This window comes from Dermochelys coriacea, chromosome 8 (genome assembly GCF_009764565.3).
Source record: "Dermochelys coriacea isolate rDerCor1 chromosome 8, rDerCor1.pri.v4, whole genome shotgun sequence".
Classification (NCBI taxonomy): Eukaryota; Metazoa; Chordata; order Testudines; family Dermochelyidae; genus Dermochelys; species Dermochelys coriacea.
This window is the reverse complement of record NC_050075.1, coordinates 6,507,075-6,532,530: the sequence shown is the minus strand read 5'-3', so window position 1 is coordinate 6,532,530 and position 25,456 is coordinate 6,507,075. Positions and strand designations below refer to the sequence as shown.

Sequence of the window (25,456 nt, the reverse complement as noted above, 5' to 3'; positions counted from 1 at the left end):
GAGGGTTTGCAGGTTCTGTTCGGCTAAGCACGAGTACTGGGGATGTTTTTCTTTTCCAGGGCCATTCTTGTGAACCAAGTTTCACCCGCAGCGGTGTTTGCAAATCGTGAAAGGGGTGGTGGTGGGTGGGGGGGTTGCAAATATAAGAAGCAAAGGTTTACCCATGACCCAGATATTAGGATGGGGGCAGGTTTGATCGATACCACAAACTTCTTGACAGTTCCATGGGGGTTTGGGAGGCCTCCAATCAGAGAGCGGAATCAATAGAAGGTGACCAATCAGATAGCTCAAATAGTGACTCCTGAAAGCCGTAGCCCTAGTGAATAGTTGCGAGGAATCCATAGACTGGACTTCATTCACAGAGGCACCATGAGGTGCCCTCCTAGCTGTTCAGGACTATTTCCCAAAGAGGAAAGGAGGCCAAATTCCTTAGGCAAATTGTATGCTGGGAGTCATTTGCCCTGCTCCGGAAAGCAAAGGTGCATTTGCCGTTGGTGCTTTGGGAGGGTCTGAAAAGGATAAATCTGAATGTTAATTGCTTCCGACCAAGATTGGGGGCTCTTTGATGCAGGGACGGTCTTTGTGTTCTGCGTTTGTGCAGCGTGAGCACCCTGGAATCCTGGTCTCTGACTGGGGTGCTGAGGTGCTAGCTGCAGTGCAGATTCCTCCTTTTGCACTCAGCCTCTGGCCTCCAGGCATGCAGCACACGGCTCTAGAGGGAGTTTTAACGTCCATTCCAGGGTTTTCCAGTCATTCCCCATGGCACCTTGCAAAATCTCTGCAGGCTCCATTCCAGGCATCAGGGTCATGGTCAACCCCTATCTCCCTTCCTCTCCCCTGTCCCAGGGCTGTTGTAAACAATCCCAGGTTGCACTTCAGGAGCGGGTGAGGCTGGTCTTTGATCCCCTGCTTTCCTGGGTCTGACAAACAAACCAAGCAGGCAACAATGGACTGCTGTTTTTAAAGCCTTGCTGACGTAAGCAGGTGCCACCAAGCCCTGGGCACATTCTGCCCCTAAGGAAAGCCAGTGGGAGAGACAAGCCCCCAGGGGGTTGTAACAGTCCTGACTGAGGTGCAGGGAGACTCGTCCAATGCTCCACAGGGTGTTGGCAGCAGAGTTGGGAGTTGCAGGCAGGTTTCCCAAGTCCTAGGCCAGGCCCTAAGCAGCCTTCGGCTCCACTCACTTTGCCATTTCTACACAGTCTGGGCAGATCCTGTCGCCCAAGGCACTTGCTGCTCTTCCATCTCACCTAGACCCTCTGCATCCATTCCCAACCCTCATACCCCACGACCATCTGCCCCCACTGCCTTTCTAGTCCAGGCCATTGAGTGGTTTCCTGCATGAATACCTGGTGGCTCCTGTGCTGGTCTCCCTCCCTTGCCAACTGCTTTTGCAATGGCTGCATCAGCAGCCCCCTGCTCTTTGATAAGCCAGGTGACAATGATTAGCTACAATCCTCTGTGGCCTACCCAGAGCCCTGGTTGAGGGCTTTTCTGCTGGCCAATAGAGGCATTTTGTGCTCCTTTGTCTCTCTTTCCAAGACACGTCCTCTGTGCTCTATGAGACAGCTGGGCCCAGAGCTATAAACGAAAGTCCTGATCATCCCCTGGGGAGTAAAAACCCATGCCCGGGAAAATACAATGGAAATGGGGTGCCCCACATATCTGCTGTGGGGCTGCACATAGCCAGCTCCGCTGGGGCGGGAGGGAGGAGGGGAACTATGCTGAGGCAAAGACGGGTACACCGGTAACCAGATTTATGCTGATTTCTTCTATGGTGTATTTTTCACCCAAGCCTGCAGATGTCACAAAGAATAAGCAAACAGCAAACAAGCCAGCTCTGCTGTGTCCCAGCTGCCATAGGGGTCTGGCATGGGGTCACCACCCAAGGAGGTGAGAGAGAAGGGGGGAACCAGAAGTGAAAGACACCTCAGTGCGTGGAAAGCACAGCCAGCAATTAGTGATTTGACAACTGCATGTGACATAACAAGCTCTTCCCATCCCCCCTGGCTTGAATGCTGGAGGAACTGGTCTAGGGATTGAATAGCTCAGGAGGATGCACAAGTGATTGTGCAGGGCCAGCTTATATTATGCCAGTAGCTCACGCAGCATATTGTAACGCGGGGCGAACGAGCCGCAATCTTTCACACAAAGAAAAGGAGGACTTGTGGCACCTTAGAGACTAACACATTTATTTGAGCGTAAGCTTTCGTGAGCTACAGTTTTTCCACTGAATGCATCCGATGAAGTGAATCCGATGAAGTGAGCTGTAGCTCACGAAAGCTTATGCTCAAATAAATTTGTTAGTCTCTAAGGTGCCACAAGTACTCCTTTTCTTTTTGCGAATACAGACTAACACGGCTGCTACTCTGAAACCAATCTTTCACACAGTTCATCCCAGCCCAGTGGGGACAGCAAACGTACAACCCCCCGCAAGGGCAACTGGCCTGGACATAACTCTGTGATCCGTGGACACGCAGAAAGCCGGGCCTCGTGCTTCATCCACCGCTTCCCGGGAGCTGTTAGTGGAATAGGGCCTCGGCAGCCTGACACTGATCACTGTGTTTGATTTCAGAGCGCCGGCTGCCCATCTTGACACCCTAAACACCCTCCTGGGCAGATCCATGGTGGAACCTGGAGCCGCTTTCTGTTCTAGCTGTGTGTGGTGGGGCTTGTGGTGGAGGAGTGTACAGCCCTGATCTCGTTTCTTCTCCCCACCCCCCAACTCCTTTAACCATTGGCATGACCCCATTTGGCTCGTGCACGTCAGTGGGGCTGCAGTAATTGCCCTGCTCTATGCATGGAGCTAACACAGCTCTCTTGCACTTCTCCTTCCCTTCCAGGGCTGCTGCAATCCCCATCTCGGTGCCGACACCAGCTGGGAACGTCAAATCATCTGCAGTGGGTTGGGTGCATTCGGGGCGGGAGGCACAGCTGGACGGGGAGGTGGTGTGTCCCATGCCTACACCAGCCCTCCCCTTACAAACATTCCCAACAAACCCAGAGAGGAGATGCCGAGGGAGCCTGCCAGAGCAGCTATCACACTCCCGGTGCTAAATACAGAACTCCTGGGACCATGCGAGATTGCCAAGGTGTCAGGAGACGGCCCTGGCCCTGACGTTGTTAGTCACATGAGGGTCCCTTTGCTCACACATCGAATCCAGAATCTGGCCCCTCTTCGCACTCTGGCTGGGTTTTCTGTGATCAGAAGCGTAACACTGAGGTGTCCGCAGGCTCAGAGGGATGGTGAGCAGGACCGGCTCTAGGCACCAGCAAAGAAGCACGTGCTTGGGGCGGCACATTTCCAGGGGTGGCATTCCGGCCATCCCAAGCACGTGCTTGCTTTGCTGGTGCCTAGAGCCGGTCCTGTCTCCTTCCCCACGAGCACGTCCAGGGGCTTGGCACTGCCCTCCGGAGCTGGGCTTCGCAGAGGGCGTTGGAGGGGGGGCTGCCCGGTCCCTCCAGCCAGGGCACAATCACTTCCGCTCCCCCAGCCTCAATCCCAGTCTGAAATGGCTGTAGCAGCCTGTCACGGAGAACCGGGGCGATGCTCTGGTACTGCTCCCTAGGAAGCCACGCAGGACTCTGGGGAAGTCTCCTTTCTGTGAGCAGCCTGTCTGCAGGACACACAGCTCACATGGCATCCACCTTCCTGGGTTTGACCTCAGAGCATTTGGCATCCTCTGCCCCTCCGTGTGCTTCCCCCAGCGAGTCCGCCCAGGCGGGGTCCTGGGGAAGCCAGAGGATCCTGCCCCCCAACTCCGCAGTCAGATGTGACTCTCAGCCAGCCAGTAAAACAGAAGGTTTATTAGATGACAGGAACATGGTCTAACACAGAGCTTGTAGGTGCAGAGAACAGGACCCGTCAGCTGGGTCCATTTGGGGAGGGCAGTGAGCCAGACAAACACGTCTGCACTTCACTCCTCATCCCCAGCCAGCCCCAAACTTCCTCCCCCTCCAGCCCCTCCTCCTCTGGGCTTTGTCCCTTTCCGGGCCAGGAGGTCACCTGATTCCTTTGTTCTGCAACCCTTTAGCTCTCACCTTGCAGGGGGGAAGGGCCCAGACCATCAGTTGCCAGGAAACAGGGTGTTGGCCATTCTCTGTGTCCAGACCCCTGCACACACCTGCCCTCTAGGGCTCTGCCATGATCATACACCCTTATCCCACCACCTAGATACTTAAGAACTGCATGGGGTAACTGAGGCACCCCTACAATATTCAGAGTAAACATTAAGAACAGTCCCGCTTCATCACATCACCCTGCCCACGGCCCCACATCTTGCTATGCAGCGGGGGAGCGGAGGTGATTGTGTCCTGGCTCATATCAGCTGATTATCCACCATAACCCCAAAGTCTTTTTCAGAATCACCTTTTCCCATGATAGAGTCCCCATCCTTTAAGTACGGCCTACATATGTTCTTCCTAAATGTATGCCTTTACATTGGGCCATATTGAAATGGATAGCGTTTGCTTGTGCCCAGCTTGTCAATCAATCCAGATTGCTCTCCATCAGTAAATCCCCCAACCTTTGTGTCAGTGGCCAACTTTATCAGTGATGATTTTATGTTTTCTTCCAGCAGGTCATTGATAAAAGTGTTAAATGGCATCCAGCTAAGAATTGGTCCCTGCAAGACCCTACTAGAAACATACCAGCTCAATGATGATTCCCCATTTACAGTTAAATATTAAGACCTATTAGTTAGCCAGTTTTGAATCCATTGAATGTGCGCTGTGTTTATTTTGTATTGTTCAAGATTCTTAATCAAAATGTTGAGCAGGACTAAGTCAACACCTGACACACGTCTAAGCATATTACATCAGCATTTCCACCTTTATCAGCCAAACTTGTCATGTCATCAAAAATGTTACCAATTAGGTTGACAGGATCTATTTCCTGTAAATCCATGTGATTGGCATTAATTACGTTACCCTCCTTCAATTTTTATTAATCAAGTCCCATATCAGCTGTTCTATTCTTTTACGTGGGATCAATGTCAGGCTGACCTGCCTGTAATTATGTAGGTGGCCCTGTTTACCCTTTCTAAATGTTGGCAGGATTGGTCTTGGCAGAATGCAGAATGAGTATCTAGAGGCACCTGGGATGCTCCTTGTTATCTCCAGCTATGTAATCCTCTGAAGCATAGGGCACTTTGGCTGAAATCAGAGAAGTTACACACTGCTTTCTCCAGCCAGAATCCCTCCAGTCTCAATAACCTTCCTCCATAGCAGCACACCTGCCCGAGATCTTCACCCACAGCAGGAATTAAGTGAAGGAGGCTATTTTGTTTTCTGATAAAGACACTAAAGCTTAAAGAGCTCAGCATTTCCTGAAGGGGAACAAACTCTCAGGCACGTTAACAAGTGCTCCTGTCTCTTCCTGGTACTGTCCATGTCAGCTGAACATAGAGGGGGCCTGTGGGGCTATGGTAAGCCCCTGGGAGCGCTGTCAAATGGAGCCCAACATTCAGGGTGGCATTTTCAAAAATGCTCATCGTACAGCCGCCTAGCGCAGTGGACTCCTGGCCCACGACCAGGGCTCTTAGGTGCTATGGAAATACGTAAGTGAGGCCACCGTTGAGTGCTCAGGAAAATCCCAAATCTTTATTGCCCCTTTCTGATGAATCCAGACCCCGTCCCTGGCAGCTTCAGCCCACCTCCCTGAACTACACGGATCCCACTAGGGAATATTCATCTGTAGCCCAGACAGCTACAGTCAGCATAGCAGAGGGAGCCACCCCGGAGCTATTCAGTTTTTCATGAGTTCAGGGATTCACATTTATGTCTTGCAATTCTGAGCTTCTCTCCAGAGTTTGCTGTCTGCTGTCCTGCTAAAAGAAAAGGAGTACTTGTGGCACCTTAGAGACTAACAAATTTATTAGAGCATAAGCTTTCGTGAGCTACAGCTCACTTCATCGGATGCATGCATCCGATGAAGTGAGCTGTAGCTCACGAAAGCTTATGCTCTAATAAATTTGTTAGTCTCTAAGGTGCCACAAGTACTCCTTTTCTTTTTGCAAATACAGACTAACACGGCTGCTACTCTGAAACCTGCTGTCCTGCTGCCTCCCAGAGACCTTTGTCCCATAGCACTGGTCAGTTCTACGTGACCTGGCCAAGAACTCACTTGGATTGCTCCGAACGTCCCCTCACTCAGCTCACCGCTCTCCACCAATCACCCGCAGGGACACTGGCAGGAAATTCGCTTCAGCACCAGGCATATTGAACTCTGATCCAATGCAAAGTAAACATTTTGATTTCTCCAAACTGGGGGGCACTCGGGTCCTTGGCTGCTTGTATCTGTCCAGGGGGAAGCTAAGGCTACAGGGGACTTTCTTTGCGCTGTGCTTGGCCAGAGATCATGACCTCATCTCTTGGTTACAAGCCTTGCTGCTTTTCCCTGGGTGGCTCTGGGATCTGCCTCCCCAGCCTCACATTCACCCCACCCCCATCCAATACAAGACAGCTGTAAGAGCAGTTTGGTTGCTCGTCACTCTGGCCAGGCCACCTCCCTCCGCTGACTCTCCATTTTTTATCACATCCAACTCCTTGTCATTGTCCGCCCCTTCAGAGCCTCTCCTGGCTCTGCGCCTCCCTGCTTAGCCACTCTAATCCCTCCTCTCTGTTTTCCCAGCCGTGTCCTGAGGCAGGGGTAGGGGAGGCAGCAGGGTGTATTCTTTGGGGCTGGGAGATCACCTCCTGACACCAATCCAGTTCCAGATTTGCATGTGTTTGCCAAAGCTCCCTAGAGAGCAGCTCCTCCTGCACTGAGGCTCCCAGGGCAAGCCTTCCTAGAGCCCAGCTTAAAGGAGTTCCTGATCCCCACCCCACCCTGCATTAACCCAGTCCCACTAGTAACTCCTCCCTAGGCGAGAGAAAGGAATCTAACCCCAGCTGCCCCCATCAGAGCACCTGCTCCTGAAGCCCCACCCACAAGCCTTTGCTCTCCTGAGAGGCAGCCTTTATAGGGGCCCTAATGGGTTCCAGCTGCTAACCAGGCTTTCTGGTCTCCTAGTGGCCAGATGGACCCTTTTCGGACCCCTCTGCGGGGCTGTGAGCCATACAGCAGAAGGACTGGGGGTAGAGAATAGAGGGGTTGCTTGCCTGAGTCACTGCAGTGGCTGGAAGCGTAGTGGAGATGTCGGGACTGGGCTACATGTCAGCATAGGGGGTCTGACCTGTGTGACCTCATGGCCTGATGACAGAGACACAGATGAGCAGTGGAACCATGTCCCTCCTATGAAACCCCCAGCCCCACCCAAACAAGTCTGTAAAATGGAAAGGAGCCCCAACCTGGAGCCATTTGTACAATTTCCCCCGAACCCTGGGGTTTCAGACCCTAGTCTCCAGATGCCGCCTGGCAAAACCCAAACCCAAACCAGCCCTCCAGGGACAATCCCACCCACCCTGCTTCTGCTCAGAAGTGAACAAGGGTGGGGTTGTTCCCAGGCCTGTGTTCACTGGATTGTCTTCTCTAGCCACACCGCAATCCAGCAGGGACCCAGCATGTAAACAGAACCGCCCAGCTTTGACAGGCGCTTCATTAATAATCCCAGCGTTCCCAGATGCTGCTGAAAACTCAGGGAGGGCATCAGTGGGGAGTGGAAAGTGGGCTGCGAAGGAAAGGTTAGGAGCCAAGGAGTCTCTGCTTAGCAGAGGGCAGGAGCCAGCTGTCTCCTGGAGAGAACCCCCAGCTGCTATGGATGGGCAGCCCTAGAACTGCAGGCTGTGGACCAGCTGAAAGCACACACAGTGAGTGAGTCAGTGTCGGCCTGGAACAGCCTCTGTTAGAGCTTAATGGGGCTCGCTAGTGTTACTAGGGCTCCTTCCCATGATCCCCCTCCCCACTCGGAGCAGTAGCAGCCTGTGTGTGACTCTAAGGAGGGATCTGTGCCATCACTGTGTCTGTGACAGTGCTGGCACCTGTGGCTCTGGGCGCCCCGAGCAGAGGACAGCACAGAGGTACTGTGTGCACTCCCTTGCTGCTGGGACATTCCGTTGCCTGCCTAGTTCCCTGGGTAAACTGCAGCAGCTTGGGGAGTGCTTTAATTTACACTGGCTGCCAAGCAGCTGGGGATCAGCACAGGTGCAGGGAGCCCTGGCCACACCCTCTTCCCCCCCAACAGCTCCTCACATCAACAGCTGAGAAGTGGGATGGTGTAGGAGCCACTCTGTCACCAGAGGGACACTCTGTCCCAGGGACTCTGGCTGCTTTAGAGCTGGAGCAGCATCAAGTGGCCCTAACACAGGAATTGAGACCAAAAGGTTGCCAGCTCCAGTAGGGATTTCCCCTGGGCTCCCTCAGGCAACAGGATTGGAATGCCTTGGTTCTCCCATTCAGTTATACATAAGAACGGCCAGGACTGGGTCAGACCACAGTCCATCTAGCTCAGTATCCTGTCTTCTGACAGTGGCCAGTACAGCTGTTCTCTAACCCTTCCCAGGATTATTTGCCTTTATTTTATACCCTACTGCCTACCCTTGGGAGCTCCCAACGACTGCTTTAACCACTGACACTACCCATGGAACATACCCATCTTCCTTGTCCCCCACCCCATTCCCTCTCTGCTGGTTTATCCACCTGTGCATCTTGTCGTGCATGAGCTGGCTTGTCCCTGCTCATGCCCCATTTGGTGTGTGAGATACAACTGATCAGTGGGTGTACTTGGACACGTCCAAACGGGATCACCAGGGGAGACTCGAGGGCTGGGCCAAGATAACAGCTATGAATTCTCTCCATTGTTTTGATCCTAATCTCCAGGGAGCTCAGGCCCGTAGTGTGTTACATAACAGCCAGGTTCCGTGGTTAATCTCCCTTCCCCTCCACCCCATGCTCTTTGGTTTCACGTTCCCTCTGTTTTGGAAAGTGGCTGTAATCTGCACTCAGATCCCAGCCAGAATTTCGCACGGGGCCCTAGCTTTATAAGCCAAACCAAAGCCCCTGCAACCGGACCTCTCCAGCCAGGAGAGTGTTGGGATGCCTGACCTGAGTCCGATTCTCCATTCGCTGGAGCAATCAATCCCCTTTCTCCCTCCCCCAAACACCTCTGGAGCTCACCAGGGCCCACATGGTTAAAACTCTGGGAGCAGCCCTGCCATCCCCGCCTCCCTGTGATTGGCTAGGAGGCCTCAGGCTCAGCCTCCTATTTCTCCCTGCTGCGGTGGCAGCGTGTGGGGAAGAGGACAGGCCCAGCCGGACACAGGCACCCAGCTGCTGTGCTCTGTGGGGCAGGAAGTGGGTGCTTGCCATGGGGGGCAGACTCAGGGGCTCTTGGATTTTCCCCTTGTTCTTGGCTGGGTTAATTCAGCCTAACCAGGGAGAGGAGAAACAGAAGGTAAGAGTGAAATCCCACCGGAAACGGTGTTGCGTGCAGGGTCGTGCTTTGGCATGATGCTGTTGGGTCCCAGGGGGGCACACTGGGGTCGGGAGGGCTCCTTCATCTCTGTCTGGGGGGTCTCTCCCCATCACTCTCAGAGAGAAGGACACAAACTGATCAGCCAGTTTCATGCCCCAAAGTTCTGGTGTGTTGGATCTGGGCTGGGGGGCAGAGGGCTTGGGGTGAACAGCTCCCCTAGAAAGGGCCTGTTTGCAAATGTGGAGCGAATTCCCATTTCTAATGGGTGTTTGCCTCATGGGGCTTGGTCTGGGCCAATTCCTGTTCTCAGCAGGCAACATGGAGAATGCACTTGATTTGCTGGAGGGAGAAAGGGGTAATTTCTCATTCCCCTCTCTCAGCTGATTCCCTCTTTCCCTTCTGCCTAACTGGGGTTCACTCATTTAAATACATGGCATTAGTGCAGAGACACAGACTTTTCTTCTCCCTGCTCCCCAATCTACCGCTGTGGCAGCTCACCCCCATTTCAGGGTGAAGTTTCCTTTTGGTGTGTGCAGAGTCCTGGGGTCCCTGGGAATGATTATTCCAGGAGCCTGCTGCTTGAGGATCGTAGAGGAAGACATCGAATCAGTGTCATTGTCTTGGTTGCGTAAGTGAGCAGGGATCCTTACTTAGAAACATGGTTCAAGTTACACTGGGATCAAGTCTGGCGGCTCTCAGCTTGATCTCTAAGAGGCCATGTCATGAAGCCAGCACATTGATCAACATGACTGGCAAGCTCTGCACAGGCCAGCCCCAGGACTGGACTAGTGGGGAGCGGAGGGTGGTGGGGCTGGAGTCAGGGGCATCAGAAGAGCAGTAGGAGGTGCCCAGGGAGGCAGGAGGGGTCCGGTGATTAGGGCGCAAACCTCGGACTTGAGTTGCATTGGCAGAGCTCAGTGGGGAAGGCTAGCTGAGCTGTCGCCTGCCCCCCTGGGTGCTTGTCTCTGGCAGGGCTATCAGCTCCCAAAACAGGGCTTACGTGAGAGTTGAGTGCTGCATAATTCCTAGGCTGCTCCTCTGCATCACCCATCCATTGCCTGGGAAGTGACTGTGATGTCACAAGCCCGGAGTGGTGGCGTCTTGGACTGAATCAGAGGAGCTGGGTGGAAAGGGGGAAAGCTACCAACGTTTGGCTCCCACCGTTAACCCTGTTTTGTCTGTCCACCGGTGCGTGGAGGCTGCCTTGCCCTCCTGCTGGCAGAAGATGGGAGGGAGATGGCAGGGGAGATAATTCTAGATGCCCCAGGGTGTCAGGAGGAAGGGCTGCAGCGTGATGAAGTGTGAGAGACAGGCGTGCTGACACCCCAGTGCGGACATGAGGGAAAATGCATGCCAGTCTGCATGAGCTAATTAGATCAATTATTGCAGCAATCTTAGTCTCCCCTACACCCTCTGTAGGTAGCATGTCAAACCCTGGTCAGGAATCAGGGCCCCCACCAAAAGACATATAATGAAATGGTGGTCCTCCCACCAAAAGAACTCACATTCTAAAAGGATGGTGAGAAGCAACAGATAGATCTGACACACAGGGGCGGCAACAGTGAGATGGTTGTGAGGAGCGCAGCAAATAACAGTCACGTTACAGAGATATAAAACGCGTTCACCGATGTTAAGCTGGCACGTATCAGCGCTCTGAGTGCATCTTGTCTTATAGATTCATAGATACTAAGGTCAGAAGGGACCATTCTGATCATCTAGTCCGACCTCCTGCACAGCGCAGGCCACAGAATCTCACCCACCCACTCCTATGAAAAACCGCACCCATGTCTGAGCTATTGAAGTCCTTAAATCATGGTTTAAAGACTTCAAGGAGCAGAGAAGCCTCCCTCAAGTCAACCATGCCCCATGCTACAGAGGAAGGCGAAAAACCTCCAGGGCCTCTCCAATCTGCCCTGGAGGAAAATTCCTTCCCGACCCCAAATACGGCAATCAGCTAAACCCTGAGCATATGGGCAAGATTCACCAGCCAGATACTACAGAAAATTCTTTCCTGGGTAACTCAGATCCCATCCATCTAATATCCCATCTCAGGGGATTTGGCCTATTTACCCTGAATATTTAAAGATCAATTACTTACCAAAATCCCATTATCCCATCATACCATCTCCTCCATAAACTTATCAAGTAGAATCTTAAAACCAGATAGAGCTTTTGCCCCCACTGCTTCCCTTGGAAGGTTATCCAAAACTTCACTCCTCTGATGGTTAAAAACCTTTGTCTGATTTCAAGTCTAAACTTCCTGGTGGCCAGTTTATACCAATTTGTTCTTGTGTCCACATTGGTGCTGAGCTTAAATAATTCCTCTCCCTCTCCTGTATTTATCCCTCTGATATATTTATAGAGAGCAATCATATCTCCCCTCAACCTTCTTTTAGTTAGGCTAAACAAGCCAAGCTCCTTGAGTCTCCTTTCATAAGACAAGTTTTCCATTCCTCGGATCATCCTAGTAGCCCTTCTCTGTACCTGCTCCAGTTTGAATTCATCCTTTTTAAACATGGGAGACCAGAACTGCACAAAGTATTCTAGGTGAGGTCTCACCAGTGCCTTGTATAATGGTACTAAAACCTCCTTATCCACGAAAGTGAAGCAAAGAAAAATGAAAGTGAAGCAAAATGCCAACTGAGCAAACAACTTAAGCACTCAGGGAGTTCAGAGTTGGGGTTATACGTACAAAACCCCCAAACATTGGAAGGTTTTAGAGCCATGACTATTTCTTCACTTCTTTGATGTAGAGGGGAAGTAAAGGCAGCTCTAAAAAATAATAAAATATATAACAAATGGAGAAAAGGGGAAGTGGATAGTAATGAATATAAATCAAAAGCTAGGAATTGTAGAAAATCAATAAGGGAAATAAAGAGACACAAGGAGAAATTTATAGTCAGCAGAGTTAAGGACAGTAGGAAGTTTTTAAAGTACGTAAGGAACAAAAAGAATCCTGACAAAAAGAGTCCATTACTAGATGGAAATAGTAGAATTATTAATAATTACTCAGAAAAGGCAAAAGTGTTCAATAAATATTTCTGTTCTGTGTTTGGGGAAAAAACAAATATTTTAGTCATATTTTATGATAACAGTCTTTCTATTCCATTAGTATCTCGGGGGATGTTAAATAGCAGCTACTAGAGTTAGACATTTTTAAGTCAGCACGTCCTGATAACTTTCACCCAAGAGTTTTAAAAGAGCTGGCTGAAAATCTTGCTGGAGAGTTAAAGTGATTTTTAATAAGACTTGGAACACTGGGAAAGTTCCAGAACATTGGAAGAAAAGGGTAAACGGGATCATCTGGGTAATTATAGGCCTGTCAGTCTGACATAGATCCCAAACAAGATAATGGAGCAGCTGATAAACCTTGGATTAATAAGAATTAAAGGAGGGTAATGTAATTAATGCAACTCAGCATGGGTTTATGGAGAACAGACCCTATCAGACAAACTTGATTTTTTAAAATTTGGTTAGAGTTTTGCTTGATAAAGGTATAGTGTTGACGCAATATACTTAGACTTCTGTAAGCCATTTGCCTCGGTACCACATGCCATTTTGATTAAAAACACCAGATAGATATAAAATTAACATGGCATACATTAAATGGATTAAAATCTGGCTAACAAGTCTCAAAATGTAACAGAGAATCCTAATCAAACGGGTGTGTTTCTAGTAGTGTCCCACAAGGTCTAGTTCTTGGCCCTGAGCTATTTAACATTTTTATCAAGGTGTGGAAGAAAACATAAAATCATCACTGATAAAAGTTTGCAGATAACAAAAAACTTGGGGGAGTGGTAAATAATGAAGAGGACAAGTCATTGATTCAGAGTGATCTGGATCGCTTGATGAACAGGGCACTAGCATTTTAATATGGCTAAATGTAAATGTATCTGGGAACAAAGAACGTAAGCCACACTTACAGGATGGGGGACTCTATCCTGGTAAGCAGGGACTCTGAAAAAGATTTGGGGGTCTTGGTGGATAATCAGCTGAATGTGAGCTTTGGGCAAAAGGGCTAATGCGATCCTCGGATGCATAAAAACGGGAATCTTGAGTAGTAGAGAGGTGGGTTTACCTCTGTATGTGGCATTAGTGCGACTGCTGCTGGAATCCTGTTTCCAGTTCTGGTGTCGACAATTCAAGAAGGATGTGACAAACTGGAGAGGGTTCAGAGAAGAGCCATGAAAATTACTAAAAGATCAGAAAACCTGCCTTATGGTGGTAGACTCAAAGAGCTCAATCTATTTTTCTTAACAAAGAGAAGGTTAAGGGGTGACTTGATTACAGTCTAGAGGCATCTACAAATATTGAATAATGGGCTCTTCAATCTAGCGGAGAAAGGTGTATCACTACCTAGCAGATGGAAGTTGAAGCTAGACAAATTCAGATTGCAAATAAGATGCACATTTTAACCAGCGAGAGTAATTAACCATTGGAGAAGGTCAGATTAGATGATCACAATGGTCCCTTCTGGCCATGGAATCTATGAATCTGTGCTCGTTGTCGGCTTGGCCGTTGGCATGGGTAGTTACCCAATGTTGCTGTGATTGTATAAACTAGACACACATTTGCAAGACCCAACTTACTAGAAAAACCTGTGGTCTTGGGGCATAATCATTAGGCTCAAGAGTTAACACCTCATTGAGGTGAATGGGTGTTCATGCCTCCCAGAGCTGCTGTTTCAGATGCAGGGAATCCATTCTGCATTGGTTACACTCAGGTCACTGTGGGAAGGTTTCCTTCACAGCCTGAAGGGCTAGGCACTTCATGCTTACACAAGAAGAATTGGAACCCATCCTATAGGCCAGATCCAGTCCATGGGCTGTGTGCTTGGCATTTCAATCCTAGAGTCTGCAGGAGCAGGTTTCCCTTCCTGAGACCCTCGGGGGAGCTGTAGGGACTGGGGCAGGCAACCTCTCTTGCCAGGGCCCTTCCCCTGCCAGGTGAGCAGCTAGACTTGCTTTTGTTTCTCATCTTGAGAGGAAGGTCTCTTCCCTCTCTGTCTCTCTCTAAATCTCCTGGTGAACAGGGAGCCTGGGCCACCTTGGGGCACAGTTTGGCTCCCCGCTCTCTGAGCCAGCGGCTCCACCTGACGCACATGGCTGAGTGGGATCCTAGTAACAGTCTGTTTCTAGGTGACAGACACTCAGCCAGGAGCCAGGCAGCGAGGAGTAGCAAGCCACTGTAAATCCCTCTGACAGCCATCCTTCTACTGAGCAATCTCCCCTGGCCCTTCTTACACGTACAGGAGGGGGCAGCCAGCACCACCTCCTTTCTAAGGCCCTTCCTCTCCCATCCCTGCAGAAGAAGCAGAGGGGCCAGCGTGAGCGGGTCAGCTCCTCTCCCTGCGCAGGAGCGAGCAGCAGTAGAAAGAGGCGCAGGGTTTATTCTTCGCTGTTGACACACTGTGGCTATTTTTGGTCCTTTCCCCTCCCCACCTGTGGTTCTGTGGCTGCTGCTTGGGTGGAGTAAACACGCTAGCAGCTGCAGCCCTGGAAAGTCAGAGGCGCTGGGTGGGAGGCCGGTGTATGTCAAACCCGATTTCTGAGACTCCAGGGAGATGAGCACACCGTGCGAGAGCCCAGCATTGGCTGCTGGCTGCTATTTGGTCTGGGAAGAGTCTCTGTGTGAGAAACCCTGACCAGGCGATCCACAGAGCCCAGCCACAAATCCTATCTGGGGGCTGGAACAATTTGTATAGTGGGGGTGCTGAGAGCCATTGACTCAAACTGTAAACCTTGCATATGATGGAAACCACTTCAAGCCAGGGGGTTCGGCAACACCCCTAGTTCCAGCACCTATGAATCCTACCCCTTAAGGCGATCTGCAGCAGACCCAGAGTGGGAGAGGCACACCCATGGATCGGTTAGGGCTCACCTCTTTGGAACACAAAGGAGAATATAAACTAGGAGTTAACTCCCAAGAGTGACTGTTAATGTGTGCCTCGATAAGCCAGGCCTATTTTCTGGGAGCAAGGGTGTAATGAAAGCGGAGGGCAGCGTTCAAACAGAGGGAACCATGGAAAAGATTTTCCTCTCGCCAGTAGAACAGATCGGCTAACCCAGCTTCCCATGTGACAACCGCCATCTTGGCCAACACTCCAGGGAGTGCCATGGGGCTGCACCAACTCTGGGGAGGAGCGCACGGTGGGGCCTGGAACATACACTTCCCGGTGGGTCACCAGAGCTTTGCTCTCTCTGGGAATGCACCAAATGGCATGGAATTGCAAAGCCCTTTTCTGGGGCAGGGGATGGCGTCCCACTGGGCCCCTTCCCCTCCCTAAACTGGATGTTGCCCCTCTGCAGATTCCTCGGAAGAGAGGGGTGGAGGCTGGCTGGAGGGGACAGGAGTTAAGGGAGCATGTGAATGAAGAGAAGAAGGGGAGCAAGGAGGCTGAGGACAGGAGCAGAAGAATGAAGTAACAATTGTGAGGCCAGCGAGGAGGTGGAGGAGATGAAGGGAAGGGCGGCAGTGAAGGCAGGATGCAGGGGTTGAGGAGGAGGTGAGAACGACTGAGAGGAAAGGAAGAGGAAGGACTGAAGTAGATCATCCCTGGATCCAAACTTCCCGGTGGTTGGTGGTGGGGGCTGGGTTCAGACGCCAAAAGCAGATCAGAACCTCACAGCTGTCTCCTCCCTCGCCTGAGCCGAACCAAACACGGCCACACCAGAGGATCCCAGCAGTGTGCCTTGATCAGAGCGGGTGAAGGGGAAGCCAGGAAAGGAACTGGGTGATGTGGAGCTCCTTGGGGAAACAGTAAAACCTAAAGAAGCTAGTTAATTGCTGGTCGTCAGACCTTGTTCCTTGCCTCTCTTCAGCCCTGCCCCTTCCCACGTGCCCTGCCTGGCTGTTTTCCAGGTGGACTGTTACAACTCGGTGGAGGGAACAATCTACAGGTATGGGGCCCTCACCATAGATGGAGACGAGTACATCCCCTTTGGGAAGTACAAAGGGAAGATGATCCTCTTTGTGAACGTGGCTACCTACTGAGGACTCACCATGCAGTACCTGGGTAAGATCCCCCGCCCGGAGGAAGGGAGAGGGGATTGTGCTGGAGTCTGAGATAGCCACCTCTGTGCACCTCAGGGTGGTGGTGGTGGGGGGGTACCCTGGCATAGGCCAAAGAGAAAAGGAAGGTTGTGAAGTGAAAGAGGACGTGGCAATGGGGGGGGGGAATCCCCACTGGTGCAGGGGTCAGGTCGGGGTGTTCAGGGGCAGATGGAGCGGAGGAGCCATGGCCAGGGCCTGCCTGGGCTCCAGAGAGTCCCCTTTGCCACACGCTTTAACGGAGACAGGGAGAGAGAGAGAGAGGACAGCATGAGCAGGGATTTAAGCACAGACAGGGCCCAAGTCGCAGGAGACCCATGCTGCTGCTAGGAAGACCTTGGGGAGGCTGGCGCGCTGGTGCAGAGCTCACTACTGCTGACGGACAATGCCAGGACTTCCCCCCGAGGTCTGCCCAATGCAGAGTGATCCTGGCCTCAGAGTCCTGGGAGCAGCACAGAACTGGAGCCCTCTTCCGCCTCCTCTGTGCTTCGGATTCCCAGCCAGGCGTGTCGCCGTCACAAACGGGTGCCATCTCAAACGCCAGCCGGCTGCTTGGCGACACCGCGTGTGGCTCAGACACCGGGGGAGCAGCTCCCATCTACTGCTGTGACTAACCCGTCTCTGGTTGGGTTTTCTCGTGTGCAGAATTGAATGCACTACAGAACGAGCTGGCGCCGCATGGACTTGTCATCCTGGGTTTCCCCAGCAACCAATTTGGCAAACAAGAACCTGGCGAGAACTCCGAAATCCTCCCCGCGCTGAAGTGAGTAGACAGCTGAGTGACACAGGGGCCTGAGATCCCTTACGGGGGCAGGGTGGCTGCCCTTGCTTCCACCTGGGCTGGAAGAGAGTGGAAACAGGTAGTGCCTAGCCAAGTGGATACACTGGAGATCAGTAACAACAGTGGCACTGACTCTCTATTGCGTGTCTGAACCCCCGCAAAGCCCCAGGGTAATTACAGCCAGTATCTGACAGGGGTTCAGGTGTGTAGATAAGCACTGAACCAAGCCCAGTGCAGTTAGTGTGGGGCAGGAATGCGAAAGGACAATTTCTGCTTGACCCCAGCCACTAAGCAGGTGGTTTTGGGTCCCGTTCTTTAGAAGCAGTTGCTGCAATCTGATAACTGCGTGCTGACCCTGCAGGCTGCATCCCCCATGGCCCAGGCTCTTCCCTGCTGCTTGTGATGTAGGGGAAGTGAGGTCGAGGCCCCATCACGCCAGCAGTTGAAGCAGCATCAGTGTAACAGTACACAGGAGTGATTTAAAAATGGTTCCAGCCCACCCAGCCTGCGTGGGCGCGTAGACCAGTAACCATTTAGAAAACCGTTTACAAGCCTGGCTGTTGAACAGGTCGCTGCTGTGTCTAGAACATGGGTTAGGCCTGGCTTCTGCTGGCGGGCAGTGTGTATGGGCAGGAGCAGCAGTTTCATCACCGTCTCTATGCTAGGTGAAGATGGGCTCCGGAGGCTCCTTTGAACCAGAACCTGACTCTTCTCTCCCTTTGATTTCAGATATGTCCGACCCGGAGGCGGCTTTGTCCCGAATTTCCAGCTTTTCAAAAAGGGGATGTGAACGGGGAAGAGGAGCAGAAGTTCTACACCTTCCTGAAGGTGCGTGCCTGCAAACGGCCTGCCCTGAGCCCAACCCTCAAGGTTTGGGGAGCACTAGGTGGAAGCAGATTAGCTTTTCCCAGCACACAGTGTCATTGATGCTTGTCCTGCTCTCCTTGCAGAACTCCTGCCCTCCCGTGGTGGAAAGCTTCGGTGACCCCAGAAGGCTCTTCTGGGAGCCCCTGAAGATCCACGACATCAAGTGGAACTTCGAGAAGTTCTTGGTTGGCCCGACTGGGCGGCCCGTGATGAGGTGGGGCCCCAGGACAAACTTGGCCCTGGTGAAGAATGACATCATAGATTACATGAAGCAGCAGGTCTTTGGTCAGAGGAGGCAGCCCCTGGTCAGAGAAGACTAATGTAGAGATGTCAGCAGTTGGGTGGGGTGGGACTCAAAGCTTTATCCACAGCCAAAAATCTCCATGCAATGCATCCAAAGAGCTGAATCCCTTGGTACAAAATCCCTTCTGCTATGACACCAATACGGGTAGAATCTGCCACGAAAGGTACCAGTCTCTACAGCCTAGTTTGCATGCACACTTGTGCTACACTGTAGAGACAGGTCCTGACCGTCACTTCCTACAGACCGGTCCTGCAACACGTTTGGGGGAAACACAGTTGCTTAAAATGACACTTGATTTATGCCAGTCACCTCTCTCCACGTGGCGTCACCTCCCCACACTGCACCTGTCTGCCATCCTTAACCTGCCCTTCTCTACTGCCACCTGCTCTGTTCTGGAGAGACTCATTATTAGCCTAGCTTCCCACTTCCTAGAGAAATACGGACAGGAAATCTCAGTGGAGGGGAAAGACCCTTCGCAAGTACAGAGACCAGCCCTCCCCGCTGTTCCCTCAGGAATAGACTCATGCTGAAAGCCACCCATCATTATTTATTTAGCAGTCCAGCCCCCCTCCCTTAGAACTGATCTCGCTGTATACTTGTCGTTGCCATCCCCGTAAGTTGGGCTGCTCCTGCTCTTGTCCCTGACCTGGCAGGAGAGCCCTTGGTGATGGAGGGGCTTGGATGCTTGGATAATGTGCATTGTCCCACTCCTCCCCACAAAGCCTCCCACACCTGGAATGTGCCCCTTGGAATCTCTCCTCCTGCAACCCTGAACTCCCTACAGGGCGAGTTCTCTCTAGCTGCTGTGGCTTAGTGCTGTGGCTTGGGTGTGCGTGAGAGCAGGGCATGGGCTCTGGGTGCTAGGAGAATGCATCACCATGAAGGTTAGGTCTGAAAGCCCCCAAAGGGTGGACCTGTCCCAAGCCTGCATGGGTGTAGAGTGGCCCTTCCAGTGCATTCAAGCTGCTCTGCAGTTTCCTGTGCAGGGATGCGCTCTCCTCTCTCCCCCAGGAACCCAGCTTCTCCTCCCACGCCCGCAGCCTGTGTAGAGCTGTAGAAATGCAAAATAAACACCTGTGCAAACGTGCAAGCGGGCGCTTGGGTTTTTAAGGAGTTTTGGGGGGTTTCCTTTCAGCCAGGAGGGAAGGGCATGAATTAGCGAGTCCATCTAGCACTTGATCCTGCTAGGCCCCAGCTCGTGATTCCCAGTCATCGCCTTCTCCCCTGGGCTCCAACACCAGCTCCTGTCATCCCAGGCATGAGACACTACACAGATGAGCCCATGGACAAGGGCCCTTGAGACACTGCAAGTGCCAGGGGACCCAGGGCCCTGGGGTCCTCACCCTACTTGTGACAGCGACTGGGGACCAGCTGGCTTGGGTTGAGAGCTCTGTGATGCTAATGCCCCCAGCCTTCCAGGGTTTCTCTGTCTCTCAGTACCTGATGTCCAACCTGCCTCTTCCTGTTTATCACAAACCCTCCTGCCACACAGCATCAAAGGACTCCCCTTTCTCAGCCATGGGGCCGAACCCACCCATGCCCCACACCAGCTGGCAGAGCAGATTGGGGCAGGCCCCACACTGGGTCCAGAGCCGCCCTAGTCAGATGGCTCTGACCTCGCATTTGAGCAGGAGTGCACAGCCCTTTCCCTGCCATAGGTGCTTCTGTGGCCCCCCATCATGGAGTACCTCAGTCTTCAATAGACTTGCCCTCAGTAGAGGTGCTCTAATCCCCATTTCACAGATGGGGCACTGAGGCATAGAGAGACTAAGTGACTTGCTCAAGGTCCCATAGGAAGTCTGTGGCGAAGTCCCAGACTCACCCCAACCACTGGCCCCTCCTTCTTGTGGGCTGGGGCAGGGAGAGCTCCCTCCCTCTCCTGTTTCAATCTAAGCCATCCGCTGGCCAGGTGATCACCAGAAGCAGCACTGAGGTTGTGGAAGTGCTTGGGGGTCCCTTCTGGCAGACCTAAGCAGAGTGGGGCTGTGTCCACCCTGGGACAGATACTGGCTGAGGGGGCTGGGGTGACATTGTGCCTTGCTCTTCCATCTCCATCTGTACAGCTAGGAGCAGGCCTGGCCCAGAGCAACATGGAAAGCTCTTCTACCAAAAAAGGAACCCACCGCCCACATCCTCTCCAGCCACTATCCTATTATCTGCTCATGCAAAAAAGCACTCCCCTCCCCCCATCTGAATTCCCTATGCACAGTGGGGAGATGGGCATCCCAATCAGCTCCCTGCAGTAGCAGATGATATGCATGTAGGGCACGAGGGAGTTGTTTCTGGTCAGGGAAGCTTGGCAATTGCTAGTTAAGAAGCACAGTGATCAAGAGCAAAACTCTGCTGGCAATTCAGTTTAGGATGCCAGCCTAACACACTGTTTTTGCTCCAAGACAGGAACCCTTTGCTAGGCCTCACCGCTGTCTGAGAACACAAGGAGAAAAAGCAAACCTACAGTGGACAATGCCTAGGGTGGAAAATCACCAGATAGTTTATTAAGGAGTATTGCAAAGGAATAGTTATTGTTACAATTCATCATAATTTTTCTGCACAGAAACAAACCAACCAACCTGTGTCATAGTTCTGTACACACGCCTCTGGGGTATATGTTTGCCCCTGGGGGAATATTATTTCCAGGATTTTTGCTATACAGGGTGCATTTCAAACCTAGGCTGAGTGGCTAGATTTCTATCAGTTTAAAAGGTTAGCATGTCTGGGCAAAATGGATGGTGAAACATCCCAAATATATGGAAATGGTCTCCATGCGGGGAACCCATAGGGCTTGGGGTAAGAAAAACTAGACCCCTCACCCCTTTTCAGCTGCAATAATAGGATGGTTCACTGTGTGTTGTAAACACAGAGCCATCAGCTAGAAAGAAGCCCAGAGCTAGAGATTTAATGTTGGATCCCAATGCCCAAGCTAGTCATACAAACTGGGCAGACCCCTATAGGGACATCACTCTTCAGACTGGTTTTCATCGGGAGCAAGGTTGGCTTTTCGCATACAAGAAACCAGCCAAGATTTACATGGACCCAGGCCTAGATAGAGAGCTGTACGGAACGGGATTTAATCCATGTGAACAGGGAACTGAAGGGACAGGGAGCAACCAGAACAAAGGAACAAGAGGCTGGGTTGTCTAGGAGCCACACTGAAAAAAACAGACATGGGGTGGTAGGTGCAGAACTGGACAGTCACAGGAAGCCAGCAGGACCTGAGGGGACCCACAGAGCTAAGTGACTGATGTCAGGGTAGATCAAATCATGGAACGTTTCACACACACGCATGTTGGTTACAGGCTTCACTCACTGTAAGCTATAGAGCCGTATTCACAGGAATAGTACAGCCAGCCTCTACAGCTGGGGTTTTGTTATTTTCCCTCTGGTCTTGGGCAAGCAGGACAGATTTTGAGCCAGAAGAGCAAGTCCATTAGTTCAGAGGCAGAAGCAGACTCAAATCTCTACATATGGACTAGCCACTAGAAGCGGACAAGGAACCGCTTCTGTTAGCCTGGGTTACATTGGTAGCCTTGTCTTCACAAACCCATGGCCAAATCCTGCTTGCTTTGCGCGTGTGAACAGTGCCTGCAAAGCCCATGGGGCCGCTGACATGAACCAGAGGCCAGCTCACTAAATACAGCGCTGTTAGATTGACAATCTGAAACCCTCAGTCACATGCCAGTGATGGCCAGGTACAGGTTCTTGGGGACACAGGTGCCATGTTATCCCAGACAACAGTTCAGTTAATGGCTGGCGGGCAAATGCAACCCCTGGATTGCAATATGTGCAGTGCAGAATCAGCGAACAGACAGAGCTATCAGCTGGCCTCCTGTACTGCAAGCTCCCCTGGGGTTTAAGTTCACACCCTCTGGTCGATGTAGCAGATTTAAATAGAGATCATGGGGAGGGTGTGTACACACAGACAGGTGTTATATTAAAACATCTACCAGTACGGACAAGCACATTTCTGCACAAACGATACAAAACTCAAACTACTTAGAATAGGAGTCCGGCCTTCACCCCTGCTTTGGACTGATGAAGCGTGAGTGATTTAGGGAGCTGGGGATGCTCCATCATTCTGCTCACTTCCTGAATTTACCTCCCTATGTCCTACGATTGTCCAGGGTTACGATGACCCACAGCACCTCCCTCTGATGGAGTTAGTCCCTTTCCAGGGACAGTCAGCATCTGGAGGGGACCAGAGTCCATTTACATCCCAGAAAGGAAACCCAAGCAGGTCGAGTAGGGGAGGAAAGGGTGAGGGGCAATGAGCTGGGTGTTTTCTCTGTAGGGCAGATGGGGTGAAAAGTTCTTCTTCTCCTCTTCCCTTCCTTTCAGGTTATTGTTCAACGGTACAGAGAACGGCAGAGATCTGCCCCACTGCCCCAGAACTAGCCCACGCAGCTACAGGGAATTGAAGGAACGGGGAAGTGACATCCACAAGAAAGGAGGGGCAAGAGCCCCCCAAAGTACACATTACCATTTGCATGTCAACATTAACATACAGCAGATTAATTACAGACCACAGTACACTGCACACACAATACGCACTCATAAGAACAGACACGTTAGCCTCTTCAGGGAGACCACAGGGGAACTCCCCAGCACCTGAGGGATTGGAACCCTGGCCATTCCTTTCCTGTCCTCAGACCTTGTTTCATTGTCATTTTTTTCTTTGGAAGACCTATTACCCCTTCAAAGCCACTGCCAGTGCTAAACAGCAAGTACTCAAAGCCCCCGGTTCAGCATACCCCAGCACTCTGCCTGCAATCAGGGCTTGCAACAGCTACCCCTGGGAGTCTGCGGAGCAGGGCAAGCCCAGGGGCATGTTGCAGTGGGATAAAACAGGACGGAGTAGAACAGGTCTACCTAGGCCCACAAACGAACTCATGTCTATTGTTTGCTACTTCCATCAGGTTTTCCTCCTCTCCCTCGGGTCCCCAGTTCAGCAAGGTAGTTAAGCACACGTTTGCCTTTGAGCAGGTGAGAGCTCCCATGGACTTCAAAGTGCATCTGACGTTAGACATGTGCTTAAAGTACGTTGCTGAATCAGGCCCTAAAATATTAACTCGTTACTGAAAGGCGGCTCATCAGCTCTGCTTTGGGGATGTGGGAGAAGAGGGGCAAAGTTCACAGCCTGCTCCCTGGGAGCAATAAAGGCAGGGTTATTGCACACCATAGGCCTGTGGCTCCCTGATAACTCAGAGACTGGACTGTGAAGTCAATCTAATAAGAGAATCATAGAATCATAGAATCATAGAATATCAGGGTTGGAAGGGACCCCAGAAGGTCATCTAGTCCAACCCCCTGCTCAAAGCAGGACCAAGTCCCAGTTAAATCATCCCAGCTAGGGCTTTGTCAAGCCTGACCTTAAAACCTCTAAGGAAGGAGATTCTACCACCTCCCTAGGTAACGCATTCCAGTGTTTCACCACCCTCTTAGTGAAAAAGTTTTTCCTAATATCCAATCTAAACCTCCCCCATTGCAACTTGAGACCATTACTCCTCGTTCTGTCATCTGCTACCATTGAGAACAGTCTAGAGCCATCCTCTTTGAAACCCCCTTTCAGGTAGTTGAAAGCAGCTATCAAATCCCCCCTCATTCTTCTCTTCTGCAGACTAAACAATCCCAGCTCCCTCAGCCTCTCCTCATAAGTCATGTGCTCTAGACCCCTAATCATTTTCGTTGCCCTTCGTTGTACTCTTTCCAATTTATCCACATCCTTCCTGTAGTGTGGGGCCCAAAACTGGACACAGTACTCCAGATGAGGCCTCACCAGTGTCGAATAGAGGGGAACGATCACGTCCCTCGATCTGCTCGCTATGCCCCTACTTATACATCCCAAAATGCCATTGGCCTTCTTGGCAACAAGGGCACACTGCTGACTCATATCCAGCTTCTCGTCCACTGTCACCCCTAAGTCCTTTTCCGCAGAACTGCTGCCGAGCCATTCGGTCCCTAGTCTGTAGCGGTGCATTGGATTCTTCCATCCTAAGTGCAGGACCCTGCATTTATCCTTATTGAACCTCATTAGATTTCTTTTGGCCCAATCCTCCAATTTGTCTAGGTCCTTCTGTATCCTATCCCTCCCCTCCAGCGTATCTACCACTCCTCCCAGTTTAGTATCATCCGCAAATTTGCTGAGAGTGCAATCCACACCATCCTCCAGATCATTTATGAAGATATTGAACAAAACGGGCCCCAGGACCGACCCCTGGGGCACTCCACTTGACACCGGCTGCCAACTAGACATGGAGCCATTGATCACTACCCGTTGAGCCCGACAATCTAGCCAGCTTTCTACCCACCTTATAGTGCATTCATCCACCATACTTCCTTAACTTGCTGACAAGAATGCTGGGAGACCGTGTCAAAAGCTTTGCTAAAGTCAAGAAACAATACATCCACTGCTTTCCCTTCGTCCACAGAACCAGTGATCTCATCATAAAAGGCGATTAGATTAGTCAGGCATGACCTTCCCTTGGTGAATCCATGCTGACTGTTCCTGATCACTTTCCTCTCCTCTAAGTGCTTCAGGATTGATTCTTTGAGGACCTGCTCCATGATTTTTCCAGGGACTGAGGTGAGGCTGACCGGCCTGTAGTTCCCAGGATCCTCCTTCTTCCCTTTTTGAAGATGGGCACTACATTAGCCTTTTTCCAGTCATCCGGGACTTCCCCCGTTCGCCACGAGTTTTCAAAGATAATGGCCAAGGGCTCTGCAATCACAGCCGCCAATTCCTTCAGCACTCTCGGATGCAATTCGTCCGGCCCCATGGACTTGTGCACGTCCAGCTTTTCTAAATAGTCCCTAACCACCTCTATCTCTACAGAGGGCTGGCCATCTCTTCCCCATTTTGTGTTGCCCAGCACAGCAGTCTGGGAGCTGACCTTGTTAGTGAAAACAGAGGCAAAAAAAGCATTGAGTACATTAGCTTTTTCCACATCCTCTGTCACTAGCTTGCCTCCCTCATTCAGTAAGGGGCCCACACTTTCCTTGGCTTTCTTCTTGTTGCCAACATACCTGAAGAAACCCTTCTTGTTACTCTTGACATCTCTTGCTAGCTGCAGCTCCAGGTGCGATTTGGCCCTCCTGATATCTTTC

General features: G+C 51.5%; 1 protein-coding gene across 1 annotated transcript; it reads left to right on the top strand.

Annotated features, from left to right (window-relative positions):
* Positions 1-9,129: 9,129 nt before the first annotated feature.
* Positions 9,130-19,441, top strand: GPX3 (glutathione peroxidase 3). Its single transcript, XM_038414887.2, is given in 6 exon segments — positions 9,130-9,332; positions 16,215-16,368; positions 17,049-17,166; positions 17,914-17,957; positions 17,960-18,012; positions 18,135-19,441. Coding segments are annotated over 6 exon segments (693 nt in total). The 5' UTR covers positions 9,130-9,245; the 3' UTR covers positions 18,372-19,441.
* Positions 19,442-25,456: the final 6,015 nt, after the last annotated feature.